Source organism: Gadus morhua, chromosome 12 (genome assembly GCF_902167405.1).
Source record: "Gadus morhua chromosome 12, gadMor3.0, whole genome shotgun sequence".
Classification (NCBI taxonomy): Eukaryota; Metazoa; Chordata; class Actinopteri; order Gadiformes; family Gadidae; genus Gadus; species Gadus morhua.
Window position 1 is genome coordinate 29,855,242 of NC_044059.1, and position 25,000 is coordinate 29,880,241.

General features: G+C 47.6%; 1 protein-coding gene across 1 annotated transcript in view; it reads left to right on the forward strand.

Annotated features, from left to right (window-relative positions):
* LOC115555080 (phosphatidylinositol 3-kinase regulatory subunit alpha) overlaps positions 1 to 25,000 on the forward strand; it is a 90,387-nt gene that overhangs the window by 62,833 nt on the left and 2,554 nt on the right. The window contains exons 3-5 of the mRNA XM_030371748.1: positions 3,928 to 4,008; positions 4,381 to 4,458; positions 17,282 to 17,407. Of these exons, the coding sequence (XP_030227608.1) occupies positions 3,928 to 4,008; positions 4,381 to 4,458; positions 17,282 to 17,407 (285 nt within the window). The remainder of the gene's footprint in view (positions 1 to 3,927; positions 4,009 to 4,380; positions 4,459 to 17,281; positions 17,408 to 25,000) is intronic.

The window sequence follows — 25,000 nt, forward strand, 5'->3', positions numbered from 1 at the left end:
TGTATCCAATCGGCCACAATCGGTGACCTGCCGGTCACTGTCGTAATTTCCGGTTTTCGGCCGATCAAACTCACCCGCATGCGCGGTGCGTAGCAGCTCAAGGCGCCCAGAGCGCGGGAAGAAAAACATGTCGCTGATTTGGACTTATTTCACTGTGTGCCAGGACGACCCAAAACACGCTGTTTGTAATGCTTGCAAGTCAAAAATAAGCCGTGGGGGATCATGTTGCTAGGTACGCGTCCTGCGTCCCTGACGCATTCAAATCTGAAAGGACGCACTAAACTCACTATCCATGCGTCCCGGGGACGCATCTAATTTTCCCCATGAAAAACGATACATTGTGAACATTAAACAACTCGTGTTTAATCACAGTAACTGGCCAAAGAAACCTTCTTGTGAGCAGACCAGACAAGCACTGTTTCAACCCTCTGCGCATCTACTCGGCGCAGACGTGATCCCCTGTTCAAAGTATCGCGACATGCTAATTTAGCCGCTACCAAAACAACTAGCTCGTCACCGCTGATTTCATTTCAACAATTAAAAATACAAACTTCATAGTAAATAAACCCACGTTTCCACTGCTCGATGCTGTGCTCATTCGTGTCGATTATGTTGTAACGTTTAGGGGACGTGCTGTAATGAAATAAATGAAACATAATCCGGTGGTGGTGATGAAAACTACATTGAACGGCAGCCTACATATTGTTATGCCCAAACGGCGCCTGCGCATACATCGCGCTTCCAACGAGATCCCGTTTTTCTCGAGAAACAGGCAGAGAAGAGAGAACGCAAAAATACCACCAAAGAAAAAGATGAAACCTATTGCAGGTCAGCAAACTATTGCAGCTGCATTTTCTGTCCCCACTACCTCTGCACTCCTCCCTGACTCTGATCAGCCTAGAGAGAGTACCTCAACATTGCCTGTACCTACTTCTGCCTCCCCCTCTACTGAGCCTGATGAGCCCACTGCAGAAGAATTGCCTCAACCTTCTACATGTTCCTCCCAAAAAAAGCGAACTTTTCTGAAGCAGTGGCTCACCACATACAAATGGCTGCGCTTTTCAGATGACAATTTCATGTATTGAGTTTAACACTATTAATTTCATTTAAGAAATAGAATAATAATAAAAAAGAAACACATTTTTTAAACTGGGGAGTCGGGACCCATTGAATTTCTCAGGGACCCACCCAACTCGCCACCTGTGGGTCCCGGGGACTCACTACATTGAAAACCTATCAACATATTATATGATTATAATTATTTCTTAGAAAATCGGTATCGGAAAAACCGGTTTTGGCAGGTCAGACCTCCTTAAAAACCGGAAATCGGTATCGGCCAAGAATTTTGCAATCGGTGCATCTCTAGTATCGGTCGATCCCTAGAATGGAGATTACTTTTAAAAGCCAAGGAAAATCGATGTTAGCTGATATGTTTTACCACATGAACAAACTTAAACAATGTGTCCTCCCTTTTCCTGTCCAGTCTATCTTTCTGCTCTGGTCCTTTTCCTGCCTAGGCTTTCCTGTCCTCACTCTTTCCTAAACATTCTCAAATGTACTCTCTGCATAAAGTGTTTGTGTGTCTGTGTTTGTGTGTGCGTGTGTGTGTCTGTTTGTGCATTTGCTGTGCGTGTGTGTGTGTGTGTGTGTGTGTGTGTGTGTGTGTGTGTGTGTGTGTGTGTTTCCTTGCAATGCACTTTAACGCTTCATTAATCAGATCTCCAGTGTGACTATATCCATGTATTACTTGCTTGCACACTACCGTATGTAATGTCTTTGAGGTCAAACCGAATCCTTTGAGTCGTGCCGACGTCCCTTTGAACGCCACCCCTTTGTGGCGGCCATACGTCGGCAGAGGGGGTGTATGCTAATCCATAATGGGAGAATCTTCTTCTCTCTTCTCTCTTCCCTCTCTAATTGATTCCCGATTGGAGAACTGGTGACAGGAACATGTACTCACACAGTGCTGTAATCGAATCCCAAATGTTGCTCAACCTCTTCCTTGCCGGATGAGCTGAAGTGGTGCTGTCACTCAAACGTCATCCAATGCAAATGGTTGTTATTGGTTTCAGTTGCAGTGAGTTGGACCATCACCATATGGCCGTCACAGCCTGTAGCTTTGTGATTGATTGAGACAGACCAGCCTAGAGGAGAAAACCTTATATATGATATTATATATACCTATATATTAAATGAATAATCTATTTAATATATTGCTGTTCCTCTAAATAAACCTCCTAATTGCCCTGTGTTTCATCAGTATCATTGGGATGTGGGGAGCAGTCTGTTCCAAAAGGTTTTGTTATGGGGCTGCTGTTGGGTATAACGCTAATAACACTAAGATAGTAACACTCAAATAGGTTTAAAACTGTTCAAACTTATTAAGGTTATTTTGGTCCTAGGTTACAAATTAAAAGTAATACCCAAGTAACGTTGGTCCCACTTCAGCCTCTATTCTGGTGGACATCAGGAGGCCAATGTGCACGGTGATCATGGAAGGAAGTTGTAACCGATAGAACAAAGTACAGCCATGGTGCTCATTACAGAGTCTTCATTCAATGCAGGGCACTTCGATTGCCAGCCTAAAAACGTGCCGCATATTCTCAGGGTTGTTTTATGTGCCAAATGGGGAGGATATCTGAACGCAAATGTCAGCGGCTAATGAGGGATTAGTGAATGAAATGTCACCCATTATTTTTCTTATTTAACGAAACCCAATCCAATCATAAGTTTGACTCTGATCAACCTCAGTGGGTTTTTTTATTTCAAAATTTTCAGTACAAAAGGGCAAATCATTAACAGCGTGACGAGATGCATTAGAAAGGATGAGTTGGAAAAAATTATGAATCATACGCATTCAAAATTAGACCATTGGAGTACTGCCAGTTTGTTCCCCTTTATCCACAAAACTATCCTTCCTTTAGAAAATAATGATAAATATGAAGGAACAGAGCAGAAAGCCAAGGAGGTTGGGTAGAACCTGTGTTTGGGCCTCTGTACACATGTTGGTATGGGGTCTGGAGTCCTCGTCTGGGATAGAGGGATGAGAAGGAACCTGACATTTGGAAGGTCTTTACCCTAGAGTGTGTGTGTGTGTGTGTGTGTGTGTGTGTGTGTGTGTGTGTGTGTGTGTGTGTGTGTGTGTGTGTGTGTGTGTGTGTGTGTGTGTGTGTGTGTGTGTCTGTGTGTCTGTGTCTGTGTGTTGCCCTGTCCAGTTAGAGATATTGACCCTGGGCTCCAAACACCATCACACCCTCACACACACGTTCAAGGAGAAGCTCACACATGCCCGGGCTCACGCACAGGCACACACACGGACACGGACACAGACACAGACACACACCCAGGGAATGAATGTAAACGCAAATGTAGGATCTGCTGGCGTGTGTCACGAGAGAAACGGGGGATGTTGCTGCTCCTTTACGTGTAGCAGCAGTGAGTTGTGTATCACCATAGAGCAGTTTCATCGTGTTCATTTGTGAACTTATCGTTAACAGGCCGAGATGTAGAGCAAAACACCACTAGCTGGTGGTGATAACGGATGTTGCTTTGTGTGCTATGTGAAACTTTTTAGTTTTTCAATTTTTTGTTTTTTGTTTAAATAATGAGGATTGACTTGCTAGTATCTGTGCTACTCTGCTCTGCCTGTCAGTCCATCCTTCTGCCCGTCTGTGTATTTCACTCTAGTAAATATACCTGTTTGTGTAGTGGATGGGGGTTTCACTCCCTGTTGAGAGGCTCTGTATTCTACCGTTGAGGCATCCTTGAGCAAGGCACTTAGCTCTGACCTGTTCACTACTGAGGTGAATCTCAATCCACTGTGAATCGCTTTGGATTGAATGTAAAATGCTAAATGACTGAATAATGCAGTCGATGTGTTGTGTAATATAGTAAATGATGTGCTCTTTGTCTCTGTTTCTGTCTCAGGAGCTGAAGGGGAAGTGTGTGCTCTGTCTGACCGGGCAGCGCTGGTGGTCCAGAACCTCATAGAGGCCATCGAGAGACATGGTAACGCTGTACAGACACACACACGCACACATGCACACACACACACACACACACACACACACACACACACACACACACACACACACACACACACACACACACACACACACACACACACACACACACACACACACATTAGACCCTATCTCACACACAATGTCTATTAAAAAACATTCAAAATGGGAAAAAAAGATTCCAGTGAAAAAGGTTAAACTACGCGTCTGAGCCTAAATTAAATGTCTTCAACCTTTCGATTTGCAACCTAATGTCGAATGTTAGCCCTGCCCTCTGAACGTCTCTCTGCCCTCCCTGTCAGAGCCCTATTCCCGTATCCCCATTCTGCTCACACTCGTGTTCCTTTTCCACCCTCAGGTGTCGACAAGGAGCCCCTTTACGGACCCCAGCACGTCTCCAGTGGACTGCTTGACCCCAGACAGGCTCTTGACAAAGGTACACGCACGCACACACACATACAGACACACACACAGACAACACGCACACAAGACACAACACATGCTAGATATAAGACATTGAGACAAGGAAAAATGGTGGACGACTTCTCTGAGGTCTCACCATCAACCGGTTCAGATATCTGCCAGATCTGTTCAGGCTTCCTGTGGGCTCGCCAATGGGAGACACTGTTGGGCTGCCTGTACCTCTAGTGGATGACATCTTAAGAATGGATCAATATTATTGTGGTTCAAATTATTCTGTCGGAGCAAAGGGTTTTCCACAAAAGCTATTTAGGGACCGGTAATGAATAGAATCGCAAGATAGTAATACTGCAACGCAAAGAGTAAAACAATTTTTTGAATTTTACTGGGTGTCTGTATTTTTCCCAATAGGAATAAACTGTACGAACTCACTTACTAAATGAACGGTGATATATTAGCCCTAGGCTAAAATAGACGGTAGTATGGTAGATTGGGACTCAAACGAGTGACCCTGACGTAAACTTAGGGAGCTGCCGAATGTGCTTTCTGAAGAGCAGAAACGATCAGAGCCCATCATTGTTGTCACGTCTCACACCGGCCCACCGCAGACGGAGGACGTTGCACTTGTTCAAATCTCCCCAAAAAGTTGGTTAAGTTTGAGACGCTGAAGTTCAGGCCTGGCTCCAGCAGGGAGCGCTCTGACTCCGTTCTTTATTTTGGGAAGAGCCCAAAAAAGTCTCCAGCACTCAGCATTCAGCATGCAGGGCGACATGGAGCGAATACAGGAGAGAGAGACAGGGAGAAGGAGAGGAAATAAATAATGTCGCAAGTAAGAGGAGGGGGGCGAAGCAGAAAGGGCCCGTCACTGCCTTGACATGTTTGGTCCAATAGATTTGGCGAACACACATTGGAAAGGCTTTTAGTTAAGTTTCGGCTCCACGCTTCCAACATAAACACACAGTCGGTGTGTTGATGTGTTTTCTAGATCGGATCAATGCGATACAATTCAGGGCTATGTTATTCACCTGCCAATGATTAAATGCAGTGAGCACATACACAGTTATACATTACATATACATATGCATGCACCCACACACACAGAAACACCCACACACACACACAAACACACACACACACACACACACAGACCTCCACCTCTGTGGCCACAGGTCACCACACACAAATGCACACTTCAAGTAAATCATGAGAAAGGTGCTGACATGCTAGGCACTCTGATAAATTTAACATGCACTCTTGACAAGCACACATGTATACGTTGAGACAGAAGGAGGACTGCGGGAGAAATACTCAACCTACATGTATTCGCAAAAAACGCACGTGTATACACACACACACACGCAGACATACACACACACATAGATAGAGAGACAGAGAGTGGGAAAAACGCAGCTGACATACTAGCCTCCTAACACAACTAGGAGGAGAGCGACCTAATAGGCTCTGACAGATCCTATGGAATATATATGAAAAGCAGCAACTTGTTTACGGAAGCTGACATGTGACTGTGAGGTTGCATGCGTGCTCTGTGAACGGGCGGGAGACGGGGGGGCAGGAGGGGGGGGGGCTGGGGGGGGGGGGGGGGGGGGGGGGGGGCGTGGAGAGAAAGACTCGCTGCTGCTCTTTGTGTTTAAAAACCGCAGAGCTACGGAGGTGACAAAGAGAGGGAGAGAGAGGGAGGAGGGGTGAGAGAGTGGAATAGAGGGGGAGAGAGAGAGAGAGAGAGAGAGAGAGAGAGAGAGAGAGAGAGAGAGAGAGAGAGAGAGAGAGAGAGAGAGAGAGAGAGAGAGAGAGAGAGAGAGAGAGAGAGAGAGAGAGAGAGAGAGAGAGAGAGAGAACCAGAGCGAAGCCAAAGGGCAGTGAAGCTTGATTTGTGTTTCCTTGTACTTTTATTTATTAATTTGCGTGAGCGTAAGTATGTGTCTGCCTTTGTGTGTGTAGGTGCGTGTGTTTGGGTGTTGGTATATATATGTGCGCCTGCCTCTGTGTGTGCTTGTGTGTATGTTCATTTGGGGTCAATTGTATTCTCTTCTTAAAACACAAGACAGACATAATCACTGCTTTCATTGCCAACACTGGAACGGACACAACCAGTGAGGTTTTTCTGAGGTCTGGTCCCACTAGCTGATAGATGTGTGTGTGTCTTCTGTGTTAAACCTTTGACATTAAAAGGAGCCCCCCACCCAACATGTTGCTCCTCTCCAGGGGCAGACCTGCGCTGAATGGGGGTCACCTAGAGGCACTTTTAGGGCATTTTGGCGGACGCTTTTGTCTAAAGCGACTTTCAATAAGTACATTTGTCAGAAGAAGGAATCCTCTTTGGAATCAATGCGTGTTGTTTGGGCACAGAGTGGGTGAAACTTGAAGCACTTAATGTCTTCTCACAAAGGCCACAGGGGCTACAGGTAATTTTTTACTTTGAGACTTTTCGCCTTGTTTACACATCTCTATATTCTTGGAGGCAGAATTGGCACAGTGTTTTGACGGATTACATTGCTCACGGAATGTTTCCCCAAAGCGTGCAAGATGATGGTTTGGTCCCCCAGATCTGTATGGTCCATATATGTTAATATACGTATATGTTAATAGACGACGTATATGTTAATATATAGTTAATTTAGTTGTTCTTCACTAGGTCTTCTTCTGTAAGAGCCGTAGGAATACCGCACTGCTCTGGAAGCTCAGCAAATGGTTGAATGCTTGAGTGACAGCTCCCGACGTTCCGCCACCAGGTACAATTACGTGAGAAAGGGCAAATTTAAACCCGTGCCCCGGGACTGAAATAACTGTTTTACACGCACGGCTTCCAAGCTCTTCCTGTGAGGGATGTCCAAACTGTCGCACGTCACGGGTCATCTCGGCGTGCACGGAGGAGGAACGATGTCATCGCCATTTCTACATGGTTTCACAGAGTCCTTCAGAATCAGGGGGTCGGGCTGTGTTGTTTTAGGGATGGAGTGTGTGTGTGTGTGTGTGTGTGTGTGTGGGTGTGTGGGTGGGTGGGTGGGTGTGTGTGTGTGTGTGTGGTGTGTGTGTGTGGGGTGTGTGTGTGTGTGTGTGTGTGTGTGTGCCTGTGGATGTGGATGTGACGTATAGGTTAGTATGGAATAGTAATGTAAGAGGGAGTTGTTCCTCATTCTGGACATTTTAATGCTAGTACTCGCTGACAGCCTCCACCCTGTCTGTCTCACTGAAGGCAGAGCATTGCTGTCTATTGACATTGACATTATATTTACATTATATACAAAGGTATCTTAGTAGTAAGATTGGTTTCAGTCGTGTATGTTCAATAATATGTATCTGTGTGTGTGTGTGTGTGTGTGTGTGTGTGTGTGTGTGTGTGTGTGTGTGTGTGTGTGTGTGTGTGTGTGTGTGTGTGTGTGTGTGTGTGTGTGTGTGTGTGTGTGTCCGCACTTGCACGACAGCTTGAGAGTTGGACCCGGCTCAGAAATCACTCGAGAACATTACCTCATCAAGTCCACCTCCGATTGGTCCGCGGCCCGGACGTTGCTATGGTGATAACTAGCCTTTTTTAGCTGGCTGGTTCTGCCCACACAGCGCTCAGTGTGTCAGCCTGGTAACACTGTGATTGTGTGTGTGCATGTGCGTGAGTGTGTTTGTGTGTGTGTGTGTGTGTGTGTGTGTGTGTGTGTATGTGTACGGTGCGTGTGTGTGTGTATGTATATGTGAATGTGTGTTTGGGATTCTGTGTATATGTTTTGATTTGGTTATGGAACACAATTGCGTATAGCTTATGATGTTTGGATGGATGCACTCATACACACACACACACACACACCCACACACACACACACACACACACACACACACACACACACACACACACACACACACACACACACACACACACACACACACACACACACACACACACACACACACACTCACACACACACACACGGTTGTGCCACATGTTATGTGCAAACTCTTCTGGCAGAGTGAGGAAACCATGGAAAAGATGAGTCATGTGACAAAATGTTCTGAGTATCATGCTTTCTGTACATCTAAATATACCAATATAAGACTATTGCTAGTACACACACACACTCTGGTGAAACTCTCTAACTCTCTCTCTATCTATCTATCTATCTATCTCTCTCTCCCATCTGTTCTTTTTGGTGCATAAATGCTTAAGCTATACACACTGTACGCATAGTATATATTTTGTTATATATAGATAATATTATGAGTATATTAACAGTAGGCTGGGAAACTTGTTTTTCTCAGTTTGTACATTATGCACTCTCTTTCTCTCTGTCCTCTAGCTCTCTACTCCACCTACTCAACCTCCATTATGTTCATCTCAGCTCTGTTATGTTCAGCTCTCCCTCTCTCTCTCTATCCTTCTCTCTCTCTCTCTCTCTCTCTCTCTCTCTCTCTCTCTCTCTCTCTCTCTCTCTCTCTCTCTCTCTCTCTCTCTCTCTCTCTCTCTCTCTCTCTCTCTCCATATCAATGTATCAGATGAATGACAAATCCTTGCCTCCCTTCCTTACTCCTCTCATGCCCTTATCTCTCCCCCTCCCTCCCTCCCTCCCTCCCTCCCTCCCTCCCTCCCTCCCTCCCTCCCTCCCTCTCGATCTGCTCCTGAACCAGAATAGAGATGCATTCTATGCCCCGTCCAACAGAAAGCCTCTGAACCATCCTTCATTTCTATTGCTTCTCCTCTATGCACGCTTCCTTCGGCAGCCTCTGGCCATTTCTTCTCTTCCTCTCCTATCATCCTCGATTTCTCTCTGTCCTCTTTTTATTCACCCATTCATCATGTGAGCCCCCCCCCCCCACACACGCACCCCAACCTCACCCCCAACACACACACTCATGACGGTAGTTTGCTGAGCTCAGCAAAACACAAATGAAACGCATTGCTCTCTTTGGTCGCTCTGCTCCATCCCTCCTTCTCTCCCTCCTTCCCTCCTTCTCTCCCTCCTTCCCTCCTTCTCTCCCTCCCTCCCTCCTTCTCTTCCTCCTTCCCTCCTTCTCTCCCTCCCTCCCTCCTTCTCTTCCTCCTTCCCTCCTTCTCTCCCTCCCTCCCTCCCTCTCTCCCTCCCTCCCTCCTTCTCTCCCTCCCTCCCTCCTTCTCTCCGCGGTCCACCAGTCACCCTCTCCTCCCTCCTCCCTCCCTCCTTCTCTCCCTCCCTCCCTCCTTCTCTCCCTCCCTCCCTCCTTCTCTCCCTCCCTCCCTCCTTCTCTCCCTCCCTCCCTCCTTCTCTCCCTCCTTCCCTCCTTCTCTCCCTCCCTCCCTCCTTCTCTCCCTCCCTCCCTCCTTCTCTCCCTCCCTCCCTCCTTCTCTCCCTCCCTCCCTCCATCTCTCCGTGGTCCACCAGTCACCCTCTCCTCGCTCCTCCATCCCTCCTGTCTGTCCACTCGCTGTGTGCCTATTGGTTAGAAGTGATGTCATCCTCTTCTGCTGGCGCCCGTCAATATCCTACTAGAGTCGGGCGCACACGCACGCACGCAAACGCGCACGCACACACATGCACGTACACTTCTGCTGACCTGTTAGCTTGCTGTGCACGTGTGTGCGCGTGCTTACCCTCTCTAGTGTGCCCGGTCCACCGCGCGCCGCGACCGCCTCCTCTGAGAGGCGGTGTCGCTGAGTGCCTCGCGTGGCTCCAGAGAGTGAGTCAAACACAGAGAGGACATCTCCCCCCGACTCCCCGCAGCTTGCTGCTGGAGCCACGCGCAACCGCACACTTTTTGCTTTCACTGGAAGTAGAACCAGGAGTGTGGGTGGCCGTCCGGGGGTCGTTTGGTACGGAGCTCTGAGGAGTCAAGCCCCTACGGATGCAGCACACTCTAGAGAACACAGATGTACCTCTCTGCACCTGATCCTCTTCACACTGCGTCGCACCCCTCCCCTTCCCTCGCACCACTCTTGGCAGCCGAACGGGCACCCAGAGGCCAACCCACCCCCCCCCCTCCTCCCTCCACCCCCGCTATAGATGATGTCATCTATAGCGGGGGTGCAGAGATATCAGAGTCTGTCCTCTGATGACATGGCAGTCGTCTACTCAGCATGACAGAAGATCCTCTCTCTCTTTCTCTTTCTCTTTCTCTCTCTCTCTCTCTCCCTCTCTCTCTCTCTCTCTCTCTCTCTCTCTCTCTCTCTCTCTCTCTCTCTCTCTCTCTCTCTCTCTCTCTCTCTCTCTCTCTCTCTCCCCTCTCGCCTTTGTAGATGTATCTTCAGGGACCTCTATGCAGGCTCGTTAGGATCCTTCTTGTCACTCTGTCTGTCCCTGTCCTTTCAGTCTGTCCTCTCTCCAGCTGGCCTCTCTCTGTGCCGTCCTCCAGTCCTAGTGTCTCGTTGGTCGTCGTGGCCATATGCCGCTCCGTGAGAGGAATATAGCCGCACGATACCCGTGGATACTCTGTCTGTTAATCTGTTGAACACTCACACACACACAAACACTTTCTTCCTCCCATGGACCTGTACTGGATTACGTCAGCTTGTTTCGCACAAAGTGTTTTTTCAGGTTTATCTCCGGTCTCATGACACGAAACCCCAAAGGAAACCAAAGCCCAAGAGTCCTCTGATCTTTGTTCTTTGGCTCCATGTTAACATAAAGAGAGTCTGCCGGTTATTAAACCAGGGAGAGGTTAATGCTATTGGGGCACCTCCTGCATGGGCTGTCTGAATGTCAATGCATGTCTGAATGTCTTCCGCAGAAGACTCAAAACTCACCTGTTCAGAGTTCACCTGGACACACCTGGACCCGCCCACTATAGTATGTTGTACATTCTGTCACATATTGTACGCACTTAAAGTACGTTTTTATTTATTGTACTTAATTGTGGAGCATCTGCAGTAGCTAGCTATCATTAGCTGCGTTTCCATCTAAAAAGTGATGCGAATCTTTAGAAAGTTCGCAAAAAAGTAATTTGAATTACGGTAGGTGCGTTTCCATCAAGTGGTTGGAGCGGGTAACTTCCCTAGTTCTGCCTGGAGGTGGCGCTGTAGGCAAAAAATAATGCCGAGGCGTGGCTTTAATAAATGGTAGAAGTAGAAAAACCGTACCAAATGTAACAAAAAGCGGTTAGTCTGCCAATAGAGAAGAGTATCAACAAACAACAAACATGGAGAGAGGAATTCAACAGCAATTGGTTTCCCTTTTGCAAGTCATAACTGTTCTTTCAGTGAAGTTATCATTGGCTATTTTAACTTCCATCCGTAGACGAACAAATAGAGAAATTACAATGTACACAGCGGTAGCAAGGGAAAAACGAGTACGACGTCGAGTGTCTTACGTATGGGAGAGCACAATAGGGTGAGGACGTTACACGTTGATGTCGGCAGGGTTGCTATGGCCGATCGTTATGCGGAAATCGGAAAGACTGTCAGTCCTGTGTGTTCAAAGTTTGCTACGTTACCGCTGTTCCGAAAAGTGTGTTTCCATCTCCCATTGCGCGAATATTGTTGTACTACAATACAACGATATGTTCAACATGCAAATGTTGGTGTTTCCATCACCGTTTACTGATTCGATACTTCAAAGTTCGCATAAAACCAGGGGGATGGAAACGCACCTACTGCTGTACACAGCGGGTTAGCCTGGGGATGGTACAACCAAGTACTTACACTTGGTTGTACAAAAAACTGTACTGTACTGACAGCTAAACATTGTTTCACTTCTTTTGACAAATTAACTTATTGTTGGTCACTTTGGATAAAAGCATCTGCCAAATGCCTTAAATGTAAAAGTAAATTTCAAGAGAACACAACTCTTTAATTTCTGTGTTGTCTGCTGAAGAGGGTTAGATCATTTGTTTAAACTTAAGGCCAACATGTAGTCTGTCTCTCTTGCCTGCTCTGTCCCCAATCCTCTGCTTCTTCTGCTGTGCATCAATCTTAGAGTTAGTGCTGTGACAGAAATGCGTGTGTATTTGTGTGTGTTTGTGTGTCTGTGTGTGTGTGTTTGTGTGTGTGCGTTTATGTTTGTGTGTGTGTGTGTGTGTGTGTGTGTGTGTGTGTGTGTGTGTGTGTGTGTCTGTCTGTCTGTCTGTGGTATAACAAAATACTTCTGGGTAGACAAAAGGTTAGCGAGTCCACAAGACGAGGCAGGCACACACACACGTGCACACATTGAAAATCCAGTAGAGCTTTGAAAATGTGTGCATGCAGCAGCTCATGCAAGGGGAATCATTTCTAGTAGGGAGGCAGTGAGTTCACTGAGTTCTAGATCCCTGTTCTCGCTGCTATCCTTCACTGTGTTATTCCGGACCTCACCCGCCCTGTGTTCATTCAACGCTGTTTGCGTGAGCGCTCACTTGTTTCCTCAGTGTTCTTTGCGGGACCGGGTAAACACTGCTTTAAACGAGAACACGCACCACATTGAGTTTATTTAGTCTAGTCTCTTCAGAGACCGCGTGCCCAAACAATTTCCACAACAGGAGTAAGTGGAGCTCCACAAAGAGACTCAATCTAAACCACCCCTTGTTTTGAAACTTTTATCCACTCATTATTTGGTGGAGAGCTCATTAAAGACGGGTTCTTCTTTCAAACCCTTTAAAACACAGTTGTTTGCATTAGTAATGAATTGTGGTACTATGACTACATATGCATTTCTTGGGCTATGGTTAAAAAAGTGATTATCTTTCATGTCCGTCAGGTTGCCATTGACATGACGGCAACATTTCTGAGGTGAACTGCTGCAAAATACTAAAATTTGTTCAAAGTTTGCCAATGAATCATCATCCTCATACCAGCATCCCTCATCTTATGCTTTACTGAATTCTGAACATAATTATGCACTGCTGTTTTTAAACACCAAATCTGCCTGAGAGAGCAGGATAGAGAAGAGAGAGAGATGGAGAGAGAAGGAGAGGGAGAATCGGAAAGAGAGGGAGAGAGGGAGAGAGTACGTACACTCAGAGATAGAGTGCTCAAATGAGCATTTAATAACACCATCGTACTATTAAAATGCATTTGAATAGAAACATACATTATTTGATATTCACCCATATTCATATGCTTTGAAGTTATGCCTTACGTTATCAAGCCTATCTATCTGGTACACTTTGACAAAACAAAGTGCTCTGCCAACATATTTATTTTTTTGGGCCAAAAGATGAATACAAGTTCATGCTGTGGTCATTCTCTTTTGACCATGTTTTGGGTGCGGAACTTCAAAATAAAGGCGTTCATTGAGCTAAAAAAATGGCCCGTTGTCCACCCCGTGTGATGTATTCCGCCGGGGTGGACCGCGGAGCGTGAGGTCCAGGGTGTTTGCTGCTCAGAGCCTGTCACCTCTGCTATATGTCAACACCTTCAAAGTGTTGTGCCTGTGTGCGTGTGTTTGTCTTTTCTCGGTTGGTTCGTGTCTGTCCATGAGTATTCTTCTGTTTGTGTCGGTGTGTGTTTGTGCTTGTGTGTGTGTGTGTGTGTGTGTGTGTGTGTGTGTGTGTGTGTGTGTGTGTGTGTGTGTGTGTGTGTGTGTGTGTGTGTGTGTGTGTGTGTGTGTGTGTGTGCATATGCTTCACTTACAGTCTCCGCTGGCCTCAGATAACCTCCGGTCACATGACCCTGTCAGGCTGACTCCCCTCTCTCTCACCTCTCTCTCCCTTTATTCTCACATTCACACACTTCACTCTGTATGCTCTATCCCTGAATGTCACACGTACAAAAACGAACCGATTTGATATGTAGCCATCGCTACACACACTCTGTTGTGGGAATGTTGGGTGTGTTTTGTAGCATATGATCGTGACCGGCTGGCTGGCTGAAATCTGTTTACACTGGGAAGAAAGCAAGAGAGAGAGAGGTTAAGACGAGGTAAATAAACAGTACAATGCTGCTTTGTTGCTGATGCAGTAAAGAGACGAGCATGCCTCTGTCCTCCTAGCTTAGTGAATTACACAAGGACCATTAATTCAACCTTTTAAGGAGAGAACTTGGCCAACACTACAGTCAGACGACCCCGGAATCCAATTGTGCTGCCATTATAAACCAATCTGTTAAAGTAAAACAGAATGGTTGAATATCGTCATGTCATCTTGAATGGCAAAGTCAGTCACAGCCAACATGAAGGATTATTGCGATCATTATCTGGTAATCATCATGAGACACATTTTCCTTGTTATTGCAGACATCTCTAATTGTCCATTTAGTTATCTTGTTATTAAAGTTGATTTGAGCTGATGTGTGGAGTTGATAGCTGTGAAATGAGCTGGGGCCTGAGGGCGATCATGAGACCCGCTGTCATGAGTTCTGGCTCAGGCTGGTTCACCATGCTGTCACATCAAAAACAATCTTCTCATTTCATCAGTAGCTCTTCAGAAGTCTTAACGCGGAGTGGCCGTCCCACTGCCTGGACATCTGATGTTAGTAGCAGCCAGAGTGAACGACTTGTCTTCACTGGATAGGGGAGGCCAACCACAAATGTTAAACAATTCATTTTTGTTTATGCTGTTTGCTAACGCAAATATTCTATTTGTCCTGAAACTTGATTATTTAATTCAATAAGGGGTTTCTGCTGCTTCAGAAAAACATCATACAGCTTTATTGTAAAAGTTTAAACACACACACACACACACGCGCACACACGCACACACACACACACACACACACACACACACACACACACACACACACACACACACACACACACACACACGGTGCACTGAAACAGAGTGGAGGGAAAAGCAAAAAACACTTATGTTTATTGTGTTTAAAATGCAACATTGTGTGTGTGTGTGTGTGTGTGTGTGAAAACTGCATTGCTCTCAGTGTCGATCTCACTGTTTTCAACTTACAACTGGTCACAAACAATCCGACTCTCCAACGTTCCGTCTTCCTTACCTGTGTGTGGCTGAAGTTCATCTCTACGCAACGTGGCTAGTCTTCGTCATCTCCCGATGTCCTGGCCTCGTCCAGCCTGTTCAGTGAATCGGCCACTGGGAGTCCTTCACTGGGTCAGTGGACCGGCCTGTGGTACGACCCACACACATGGAACTGATGCAATAGCGTTCATCATAAAGGACTTGTGCTGCGTGTCGGTTTTATGTAAAAAAAACAGGAAATGTGCGCATTATCAGCATGGCTGCACCTAAAGTAGGGGAGCATTCACACCTGAGCTGTTTGCTCTGTTTAAAAAGAAAAAGCAGAGAGCGTTTCCCCCATGGTAGTCCAAATTGCCTCTTTGGAGTACCATATTCATGTTAAACGTAAGCCTTTTCTGATTTTATTCAATGCAGATAAACTCACCGATACTGCACCTCGACGGAGAGCTTGGGTCATCCTCTTTGTATCGGCATGCGTTGTATCGGCACAAAAATCTGCCTTGGTCATGTATGAGCAACCTAGAGTCATTAAGTCTTTGGAGCGTTCAATCACTTCAGAGCACATCGAAAAACGGAACGCTTCAACGACTTATTGACAGAAAGTTGCTCATACATGACAGGCGTCGATTTTCGTGAAGCCAAAGGCATGCAGATACAAAGAGGATGACCCAAGATAAGACTTGCATTTTCATGAACTGGGCAGTCAATGAAGGGATTACAGCTAAGCAATACGCAGACCACCTCTTAACCCTCTTTTAGACCAGCACCCTGTGTCGGTCTCTGGTGTCGGCCTGCGTGGAGACGGGGCGCTCCTATCAACGAGACGCTCACGAGGCCGTCTGCCGCACCATAGACACGCAGCACACCCCAGCTAAACATACCTGAAGTCTACACTCATGATGTCCCTCGATGAATAAACTGTGTGTTATCAAAGAAAAGACAGTTAAGACAGTTCATTTCATGAAACAATGTATAGGCTTGGATGAAACGCATATGTTCGGAATGCCTCCAGCATTCACAAACACACACATATATACGCAGACACACAAATATATACATGCCCACACACACACACACACACACACACACACACACACACACACATGCATACACGCACACACGACACACACCACTGCACTGCCCCGCTCTGGTTGAGGGGGCATGAATATGGGAGCCGGTGTCCTTGGGCGATTCACCGCGGTTTAATGCTCTAATATAGGCTTCAGCGCCCAGAGGTCGAGAGGTCATCCATTGATATCAAGGGGACTGTGGTTTGCTGGCCTGTGGTGATTGGTTAAGTTTATTCAGCCATTAGTTAAGGGGGGGGGGGGGGTGTTGAGGGAGAATCGATGGCTCTTATCATCCGTTTGACTCCAGAGGGACTGGAAGGACGTCAGCGTGGAGCCCGATGAAGGAGACAATAGGCTCGTATGAGGCAGGGAGAGGTGACTAGATAGCATTTTCCTCCCTTTACATTTTTTTGTTTATATATCATTCTACATTATTATTAGGGTTGGGGTTTGCTTGATTTTTGTTTGAATTTTCAGATTATGATTTAAAGTTGGAAGAGATCCGCTAAAGGTTTTATTATACTCTAAGCTTAATGGAACTGGATATTTTACGACTTAGAACTGGTTTCAGGATAGAACCAGTTAAAAACTGAAATATACACCCACATAGACACTCAAATACCCATCCACAGCTAGCTAGAAATCCAGATTCATATGCACAAAAATGCAAACAGATATTTATACATAAACGCTTTGTGAAATTCACAAATACACACATAAGCCCTCAGCCAAACATACTTGCGTCATAGAGTGTATCAATAGATAATAGATCAACAGATATACACTCACCTCTGGCAGGCTACCTTACCTACTTAAGCGTCATTGATAGTCAGCTGAATTGCCCATGGGTAAATTGTGCAGTCTTTATAACTTTTAAGTTATAAATGTAACTTAATCCTCTCATGCAACGGCAGTAACTGATCCCCCCGTTCTGTCCCCCTACCTCTGTCTCAGAGTCAGGAGAACTGGACCAGTACGACACCGGGACCCTCATAGAGGCTCTGAGGGGCTTCTTGATGGACCTGCCAGCCCCCGTCATCCCCGCCACCATCTACAGCGAGCTGCTGTACGCCGCACAAGGTACCGTAACACACTCTGTAACACACTGCTGAGTAACACACTGCTCTGTAACACACTCTGTAACACACTGCTCTGTAACACACTGCTGAGTAACACACTCTGTAACACACTGCTGAGTAACTCAGTGACACACTCTGTAACACACTGCTCAGTGACACACTGCTCTGTAACACACTCTGTAACACACTGCTCTGTAACACACTGCTGAGTAACACACTCTGTAACACACTGCTGAGTAACTCAGTGACACACTCTGTAACACACTGCTCAGTGACACACTGCTCTGTAACACACTCTGTAACACACTGCTCTGTAACACACTGCTGAGTAACACACTCTGTAACACACTGCTGAGTAACTCTGTAACACACTGCTCAGTGACACACTGCTGCTCAGTGACACACTGCTCTGTAACACACTCTGTAACACACTGCTCAGTGACACACTGCTCAGTGAAACACTGCTCTGTAACACACTCTGTAACACACTGCTCAGTGACACACTGCTCAGTGACACACTGCTCAGTGACACACTGCTCAGTGACACACTGCTCAGTGACACACGGTCACAGCACTGTGGTTCTTTCATGCTGGTTCAGATCAGGCCTCCTTTGATGCTGGGGATTTGTGCGTGACTGATATGGTTATATATTCACCCACACACAAACACACACACACACACACATATATGTGCACAATCTCACACATACACACAATGACACACACACACACACACACACAAACACAGACATGGTGATGAACGAGGGTAATACCCTTAATATTTTATATACGTCTCCTCTTAAGCCCCCCTCTTTAGAGACAGAGAGAACCTGGGATTCTCTCTCTCTCTCTCTCTCTCTCTCTCTCTCTCTCTCTCTCTCTCTCTCTCTCTCTCTCTCTCTCTCTCTCTCTCTCTCTAAAGCTCTGTCTCTCTATCGTTCTATGTCTCTCTGGCTCTCTCTCTAGTGTTCCATTGTGGTTCCTCTTAATGCTCCACATTATGGGTCTGCTGCCGCTCTGACCTCGGCGGTGAACTCTGCGTTGATCCCTCCTGTGAACTCTGTCCTCCACGCCCCCGCTCTGAGGCCCGGCTCTGAGGACAGGCAGAGTGCTTCTGTGCCGCTGTGACATTAAAGTACGATTGCCCCCGACCCAAGTTGTCACACTCCTGCCACAGCCCAGAGTTTTGCCATATTTTGGAGGTGTAGCTTTGAGTCAGCCTCCACAATAGTCTCCCCTCCTGGCAGTTTCAACTGCGCTACAGGACAAACAAGCTGCGGGCTAGCAGACTGTGTTTTAAGACTCTCTGTCTGTCTGTCTGTCTGTCTGTCTGTCTGTCTGTCTGTCTGTCTGTCTGTCTGTCTGTCTGTCTGTCTCTGTCTGTCTGTCCGTCTGTCTCTGTCTCTGTCTCTGTCCGTCTGTCTGTCTGTCTGTCTCTCTGTCGGTCTGTCGGTCTCTTTCTCTCTGTCTGTCTGTCTGTCTGTCTGTCTGTCTGTCGGTCTGTCGGTCTGTCGGTCTCTGTCTCTCTGTTACACATGTCTGTCTGTCTGTCTGTCTGTCCTCTGTCTGTCGGTCTCTGTCTCTCTGTTACACATGTCTCTCCTTCCTCTTGACCCTCGCTCACCTCAGTCTTGTGTCGTCATTGTGCGTGTGTGTTTGCATTTTGTGTGGAGGTGTGTGTGTGTGCGTGGATCTGTGTCTATGTACGTGCATAACAGAGAGCTCAGGGCAAGGCAGACAAACAATCCACGGGACAGACAGACAACCTCACAGTAGGACAGACAGTCAGCTGATTTCATGCCAACTCCCACGAGACCTCCTCCCACATATGTGATCCAGAGTCACTCCCCATCGGCCCGACCTCCGCCCGCCTCCATCATGGAAGGCCCCCCAGCCTCGGGCCGTGGTTAAGTGCCAGCCCCTTCTTCTTCTTTAGCTCTTATTTATTTATTCATGGAAACATTCTAAGTCGGGATAAACCTCTTTTTGAAGAGAGACATCTAGTATTTTGCTTGGGTTCGCGGCAGGTTAAGCCCAGCGAAATTGAACTTCTTATTTGGGGACGAAGTCCCTTGGAGAACACACCAATTCATTTGTGTTGGCTGTAGGGAAATCACGGAGAGGGGATTTGGAGGGCCGAGATGTTTAATTTGTACAGTAAGGATAAAATGTGCAATAACATGGAGCGATCCCCGAGGAGACGCTGGACTGAGAGAGGAGGACGCTGGGGAGCCAGGGCCTGGTCCACCCGCCCATGGCTCTGGACCCTGCTGTCCTCTTCTGCACCCCTAACCCTAACCCTAACCTTCATTGCATACTTATCGACATTGCGATTTCAGCCTCTACAATTCGCTAACCGTGAAATGTTATGTTCATTTATATATATAATAAAAAGGTAAAAAACGAATAATCCTGATTTTGAAAATTAGATTCATTACAAACTATCACTTACTCAGCAATTGCCTTATTATTATTTTTATTTTGTATACATGGTTACATGGTAGGCGCCTAACAATAATCTGTTAATCGCAATGAATAATCGCAAAATGTTATAATCATGCAGCCCTTCTATATGTATGTGTTATTGAAGAAGAGGGAGGAAGAAGGTGAAACCTTTGACATTAGACAGCATTTAGTTAGGAGATGACCCTCCTCCCCATTAAATGTTATTAGTGATTATTCAGTCGCTCTCTACACTCAGCTGTTGGTTTACAAGGGAGCGCGTGACAGCTGCAAACACAATTTCTGTTCAAGGATTTCTCAACTGCGAGCACGTGATAACGGTGCATGTTAATGCTATTTAATGTCATTCTACCATTCATATGTATAGATGGATATAATTTTTGTAATTTACCCTTTTTGTTTCTTTATTCGGCTGTCGTGACTTTAGGATGCATCTAGTGAGCTGTATCATCAGTATTTTCATAATTGATTATTCCTCATAAACAAAAAAGTAAGAAAATGGTGATCATTATGTTTGCCTTAGAGTTAGATAGGTGAGTTGTATGAATTAAACATCTCTTACAGTATTACCTGTTAACGACTCCACAATGCAATCTGTTGTGAGCGCGTGTTCCAGGATTTTAGGAAAAAATGTAGAACTACAAACGCACAACACAAGCATAACAATATTGTTTTATTTGACAAATAATAAAATAGCCTAAATATAAGAAAATAATTAGGCTAATCAGCCTTGACCTCTAATAAACATTATGAAATGTATTTGTTTTTTAGGGTGCGGTTAGGGTTAGGGTCCCAGGCTTTATGTGAACCCCCTTGGACTCATCGCTCTGTGTCCCAGGCCTGGGTGTTCTGGGGGCTCTCCCTCTGGGTGCTCACCCCGTGACTCCGCCGTACCCCCTCCCCTAATGATCTGACCCGGGGTCAGCGCCTTTACCCACTAAGACTAATGGGGTCCGGACCTGCTGAGCGCTGTCCATCTGTCCATCTGTCCATCTGGCCGCAGACGGAGGGGCATGCTGGGGGGGGGACCAAAGGACCAGTGGTTTCACATGCGTTGGCTATCGGGGTATCCCTTCATCAGCAGGATGAAGTCATCATGTTTGATAGGGCGGGTCGACCAAAGACTTATTTAATGAGGAGTCTCCCGGAGGACGATCCCTGGTTAAATGATAAGCGTCTGGTGTAACGTGTCACAGAGCAGCCTGTCTGCACACACCGGCCATAAAGAGATTCAATCTGACCACCGGTCTGTGGGTCCCCTCCCCCCAGCCCCCCTCTCACCCCTAGTCCCGCCTGCCCCCCCCCCCCCCCCCCCCCTCCCCCACACCACCAGCCCACCCCCCCCACCAGCCCCCGGGTCCAGTGGTCCAGATTGTCCAGCTCTGAGTGGGCCGGATGACCCGGCCAAGTTCCTGCCTCAGCCTTGACCTCTATTGACCAGTTGGGACAGCCCCGATCCATATAACGTGTGTGTGTGTGTGTGTGTGTGTGTGTGTGTGTGTGTGTGTGTGCGCGCGTCTGTGTGTGTGCGCGTCTGTGTGTGAGTGCGTCTGTGTGTGTGTGTGTGTGTGTGTGTGTGTGTGTGTGTGTGTGTGCGTGTGCGTGCGTGCGTGCGTGCGTGCGTGCGTGCGTGCGTGCGTGCGTGCGTGCGTGCGTGCGTGCGTGCGTGCGTGCGTCTGTGTGTGTGTGTGTGTGTGTGTGTGTGCGTCTGTGTGCGTCTGTGTGTGTGTGTGTGTGTGTGCGTCTGTGTGTGTGTGAGTGCGTGTGTGCGTGTGTGTGTGTGTGTGTGTGTGTGCGCGTCTGTGTGTGAGTGCGTGTGTGTGTGTGTGTGCGTGTGTGTGTGTGTGTGTGTGTGTGTGTGTGTGTGTGTGTGTGTGCGTGTGTGTGTGTGTGTGTGTGTGTGTGTGTGTGTGTGTGTGTGTGTGTGTGCGTGTGTGTGTGTGCGTCTGTGTGTGAGTGCGTGTGTGCGTGTGTGTTCGTGTTGGGAGGGGGGGGCAGCCTGGGGGGTGCTGATATTGGGTCCTGCAGACAGAGATATCCATTTAAAGGTGATAGAGGTGGACCTGACCGTTGGGGTCAGCCACTATCCATATTACCAGGACATGGTGTGTGTGTGTGTGTGTGTGTGTGTGTGTGTGGGTGTGTGTGGGTCGGTGTGTGTGTGTGTGTGTGTGTGTCGGTGTGTGTGTGTGTGTGTGTGTGTGTGTGTTGGCTCATGTGTGTGTGTGGTCACCGTCTGTGGTCAGTGTGGCCGCCAGACAGGGGTCACCAGCGTGACCTCTATCAGCCTGCTCCCGATTGGCAGCCATCTATCACAGCCTAGCTGGCCTCGTACGTGCATACACACACACACACACACTGGGGGGGGGGGGAGGGAGGGAGGGAGGGGAGGGAGGGAGGGAGGGAGGGAGGGAGAGAGAGAGAGAGAGAGAGAGAGAGAGAGAGAGAGAGAGAGAGAGAGAGAGAGAGAGAGAGAGAGAGAGAGAGAGAGAGAGAGAGAGAGAGAGAGAGAGAGAGAGAGGGAGGGAGGGAGGGAGGGAGGGAGGGAGGGAGGGAGGGAGGGAGGGAGGGAGGGAGAGAGAGAGAGAGAGATGCACTCATTGGGGGAAGGATATACGGCGTACATACATGAATGTCCTCTGCCAGTGGATCCTGTTGACCTCTCCCAGGGATCACATTAGCCCTTCACCTCTGGCCTCTGGCGCACCACAGACACCCCAGATAGATCTGTATTAACAACCCGTCATGCTGGAGTGCTATATATAGCCCCTCAATCACGGCCACCAGCCGCTGGAAGACGCTCCAACACGGCTGCTTTGCAGGAGGGCCGTATGGATCCCAGGATGATTAGAAGACGTTGCCTTTTCTCCTTTTTCCGTGGTGATGTTTTCGGATGCTGCTCTGGCTCAACACACGGGCACTGCCAATACACCAATTATACAAGAACCTGAGAGTCGATAGAGACCACGATGTTAATCATGTGTCCACGTATCAACTGGAATACAACCTCATAAGGGACACGTCTATCAATACGGATAATAGTGGATCTATCCTTTGTGCTAAAGGAAGTGCATGGAGCATGAAGCCATGCTGGGGAGACCCACACTCGTCTGGGTGGGTCTGTGTGTGTCTGTGTGTGTCTGTGTGGGTCTGTGTGGGTCTGTGTGGGTCTGTGTGTGTCTGTGTGGGTCTGTGTGGGTCTGTGTGTCTGTGTGTGTCTGTGTGGGTCTGTGTGTCTGTGTGTCTGTGTGTGTCTGTGTTGGTCTGTGTGTGTCGGTGTGTGTCTGTGTGTGTCTGTGTGTGTCGTGTGTGTCTGTGTTGGTCTGTGTGGGTCTGTGTGGGTCTGTGTGTGTCTGTGTGTGTCTGTGTTGGTCTGTGTGTGTCTGTGTGTGTCTGTGTGGGTCTGTGGTGAGGCGAGGTGGTAGAGCCACAAAATGGGTTCATATTATTTTAATATGAGTGGTAGTGTTTGTCATAAGAAGCGCACAACCACACCCTCTGCCATGTGAACAACACGTACACAACAATAGCAGTGGATCGGTTGTTCTCGAAATGAACCGCAAATGATAAATATGTGGAATACATATAGGACCCGTAAATAAAAGGTGTGATGAATGCATAGGATGGATTATGGATTGGATGTATAGATATAGTATATGGATTGAAGGATGGATGATGGATCATATACCTATTTAAATATATTATGGATGGATGGATGGATTATGGATCATATATATACATATTTATAGATATATATATGGATGGCTGCGATGCTTAGTCCTTCATGTCGTTACCCTCCCCGTCAACCCCCCCCCCGGTGGGTCCCAGATGCGGGGGGCGTTCGTTGTGCGGATGGTGACGGCCCGCAGTGCTCCGCCTCGTCCATACGTCTGCTCCTGTCCAATCACGGCGCTGCGTTCAGCCGCCCGGCTAATGCTCCAGAACGGGGCTACGGTGTGAGGACCAATGTGCCGACTCCTGCTGCGCCGTTCACTCTCTGCTCGCCGCCTGCGCAGCAAAACGCCGATACCGTCCCCCCGTAGCATCTGTCATGGCGACGGGGCCACTGCTCCGAGGTGATTGGGCGGCCTGTTGGGAATTATCGACGCCACGCGCAGGGAGTGTGTATGACGCAGTGTAACCTCCACCTCCAGGCGGGGGCCTGACGGGTGTCGATGGTGGGGGGCCCCGTGCACTGCGGGCCCGGGAGGGGGGCTTCTGTTTGGCTCCAGGTCAGATTTGGTTTCTGGTGCTGATGGTCAAATCCGCCGTAATGCGAGAGATGATTATTCATGAAGCGTGTTCCCCTGTGTCTGGTGGACCCCAGCCCACTCAGTGGTCCCCGACCACACACACACACACACACACACACACACACACACACACACACACACACACACACACACACACACACACACACACACACACACACACACACACACACACACACACACACACACACACACACACAAGCACGCACACACAGACACACACACACACACACACAGACACACACACACACAGACACAGATGCACGCACGCACGCTCACACGCACGCACACACACATACACACACACACACACACACACACACACACACACACATACAGACGCACGCACGCACACACTCACACACACAGACAGAGATGCACACACGCACGCTCACACACAGACACGCACACACACACACACACACAGACGCAGACGCACGCACACACACATACATACACACACACACAGACACACGAACACACACACACACACAGACGCACGCACACACACAGACACAGATGCACGCACGCACACACACACACACACACACACACACATGCATGGACTTCGATATTGGCATCCTGAAAAAGTTTCATCTGGCATTGAAACGCTGGGAGAATTCTCTTTCAACCAAACCCACGTACGGCCAACGACCGGCCCTTAGGGATCCACTTGGATTTCCTTTTGGGTTTTGGATATGCTACTTTTGATTCAGATCCCACAAACTTCATTAGATGCAATCTCAAAGCTTCCTTTCCCTCGTCTGTCGTATTCAGTAGTCATGCTTTTGATGACATGTATGATTCTCCAAAGATCCTTGAAAGTTTTTTATGGCGTCTGAAGTTCTGTGTTGCTGAAA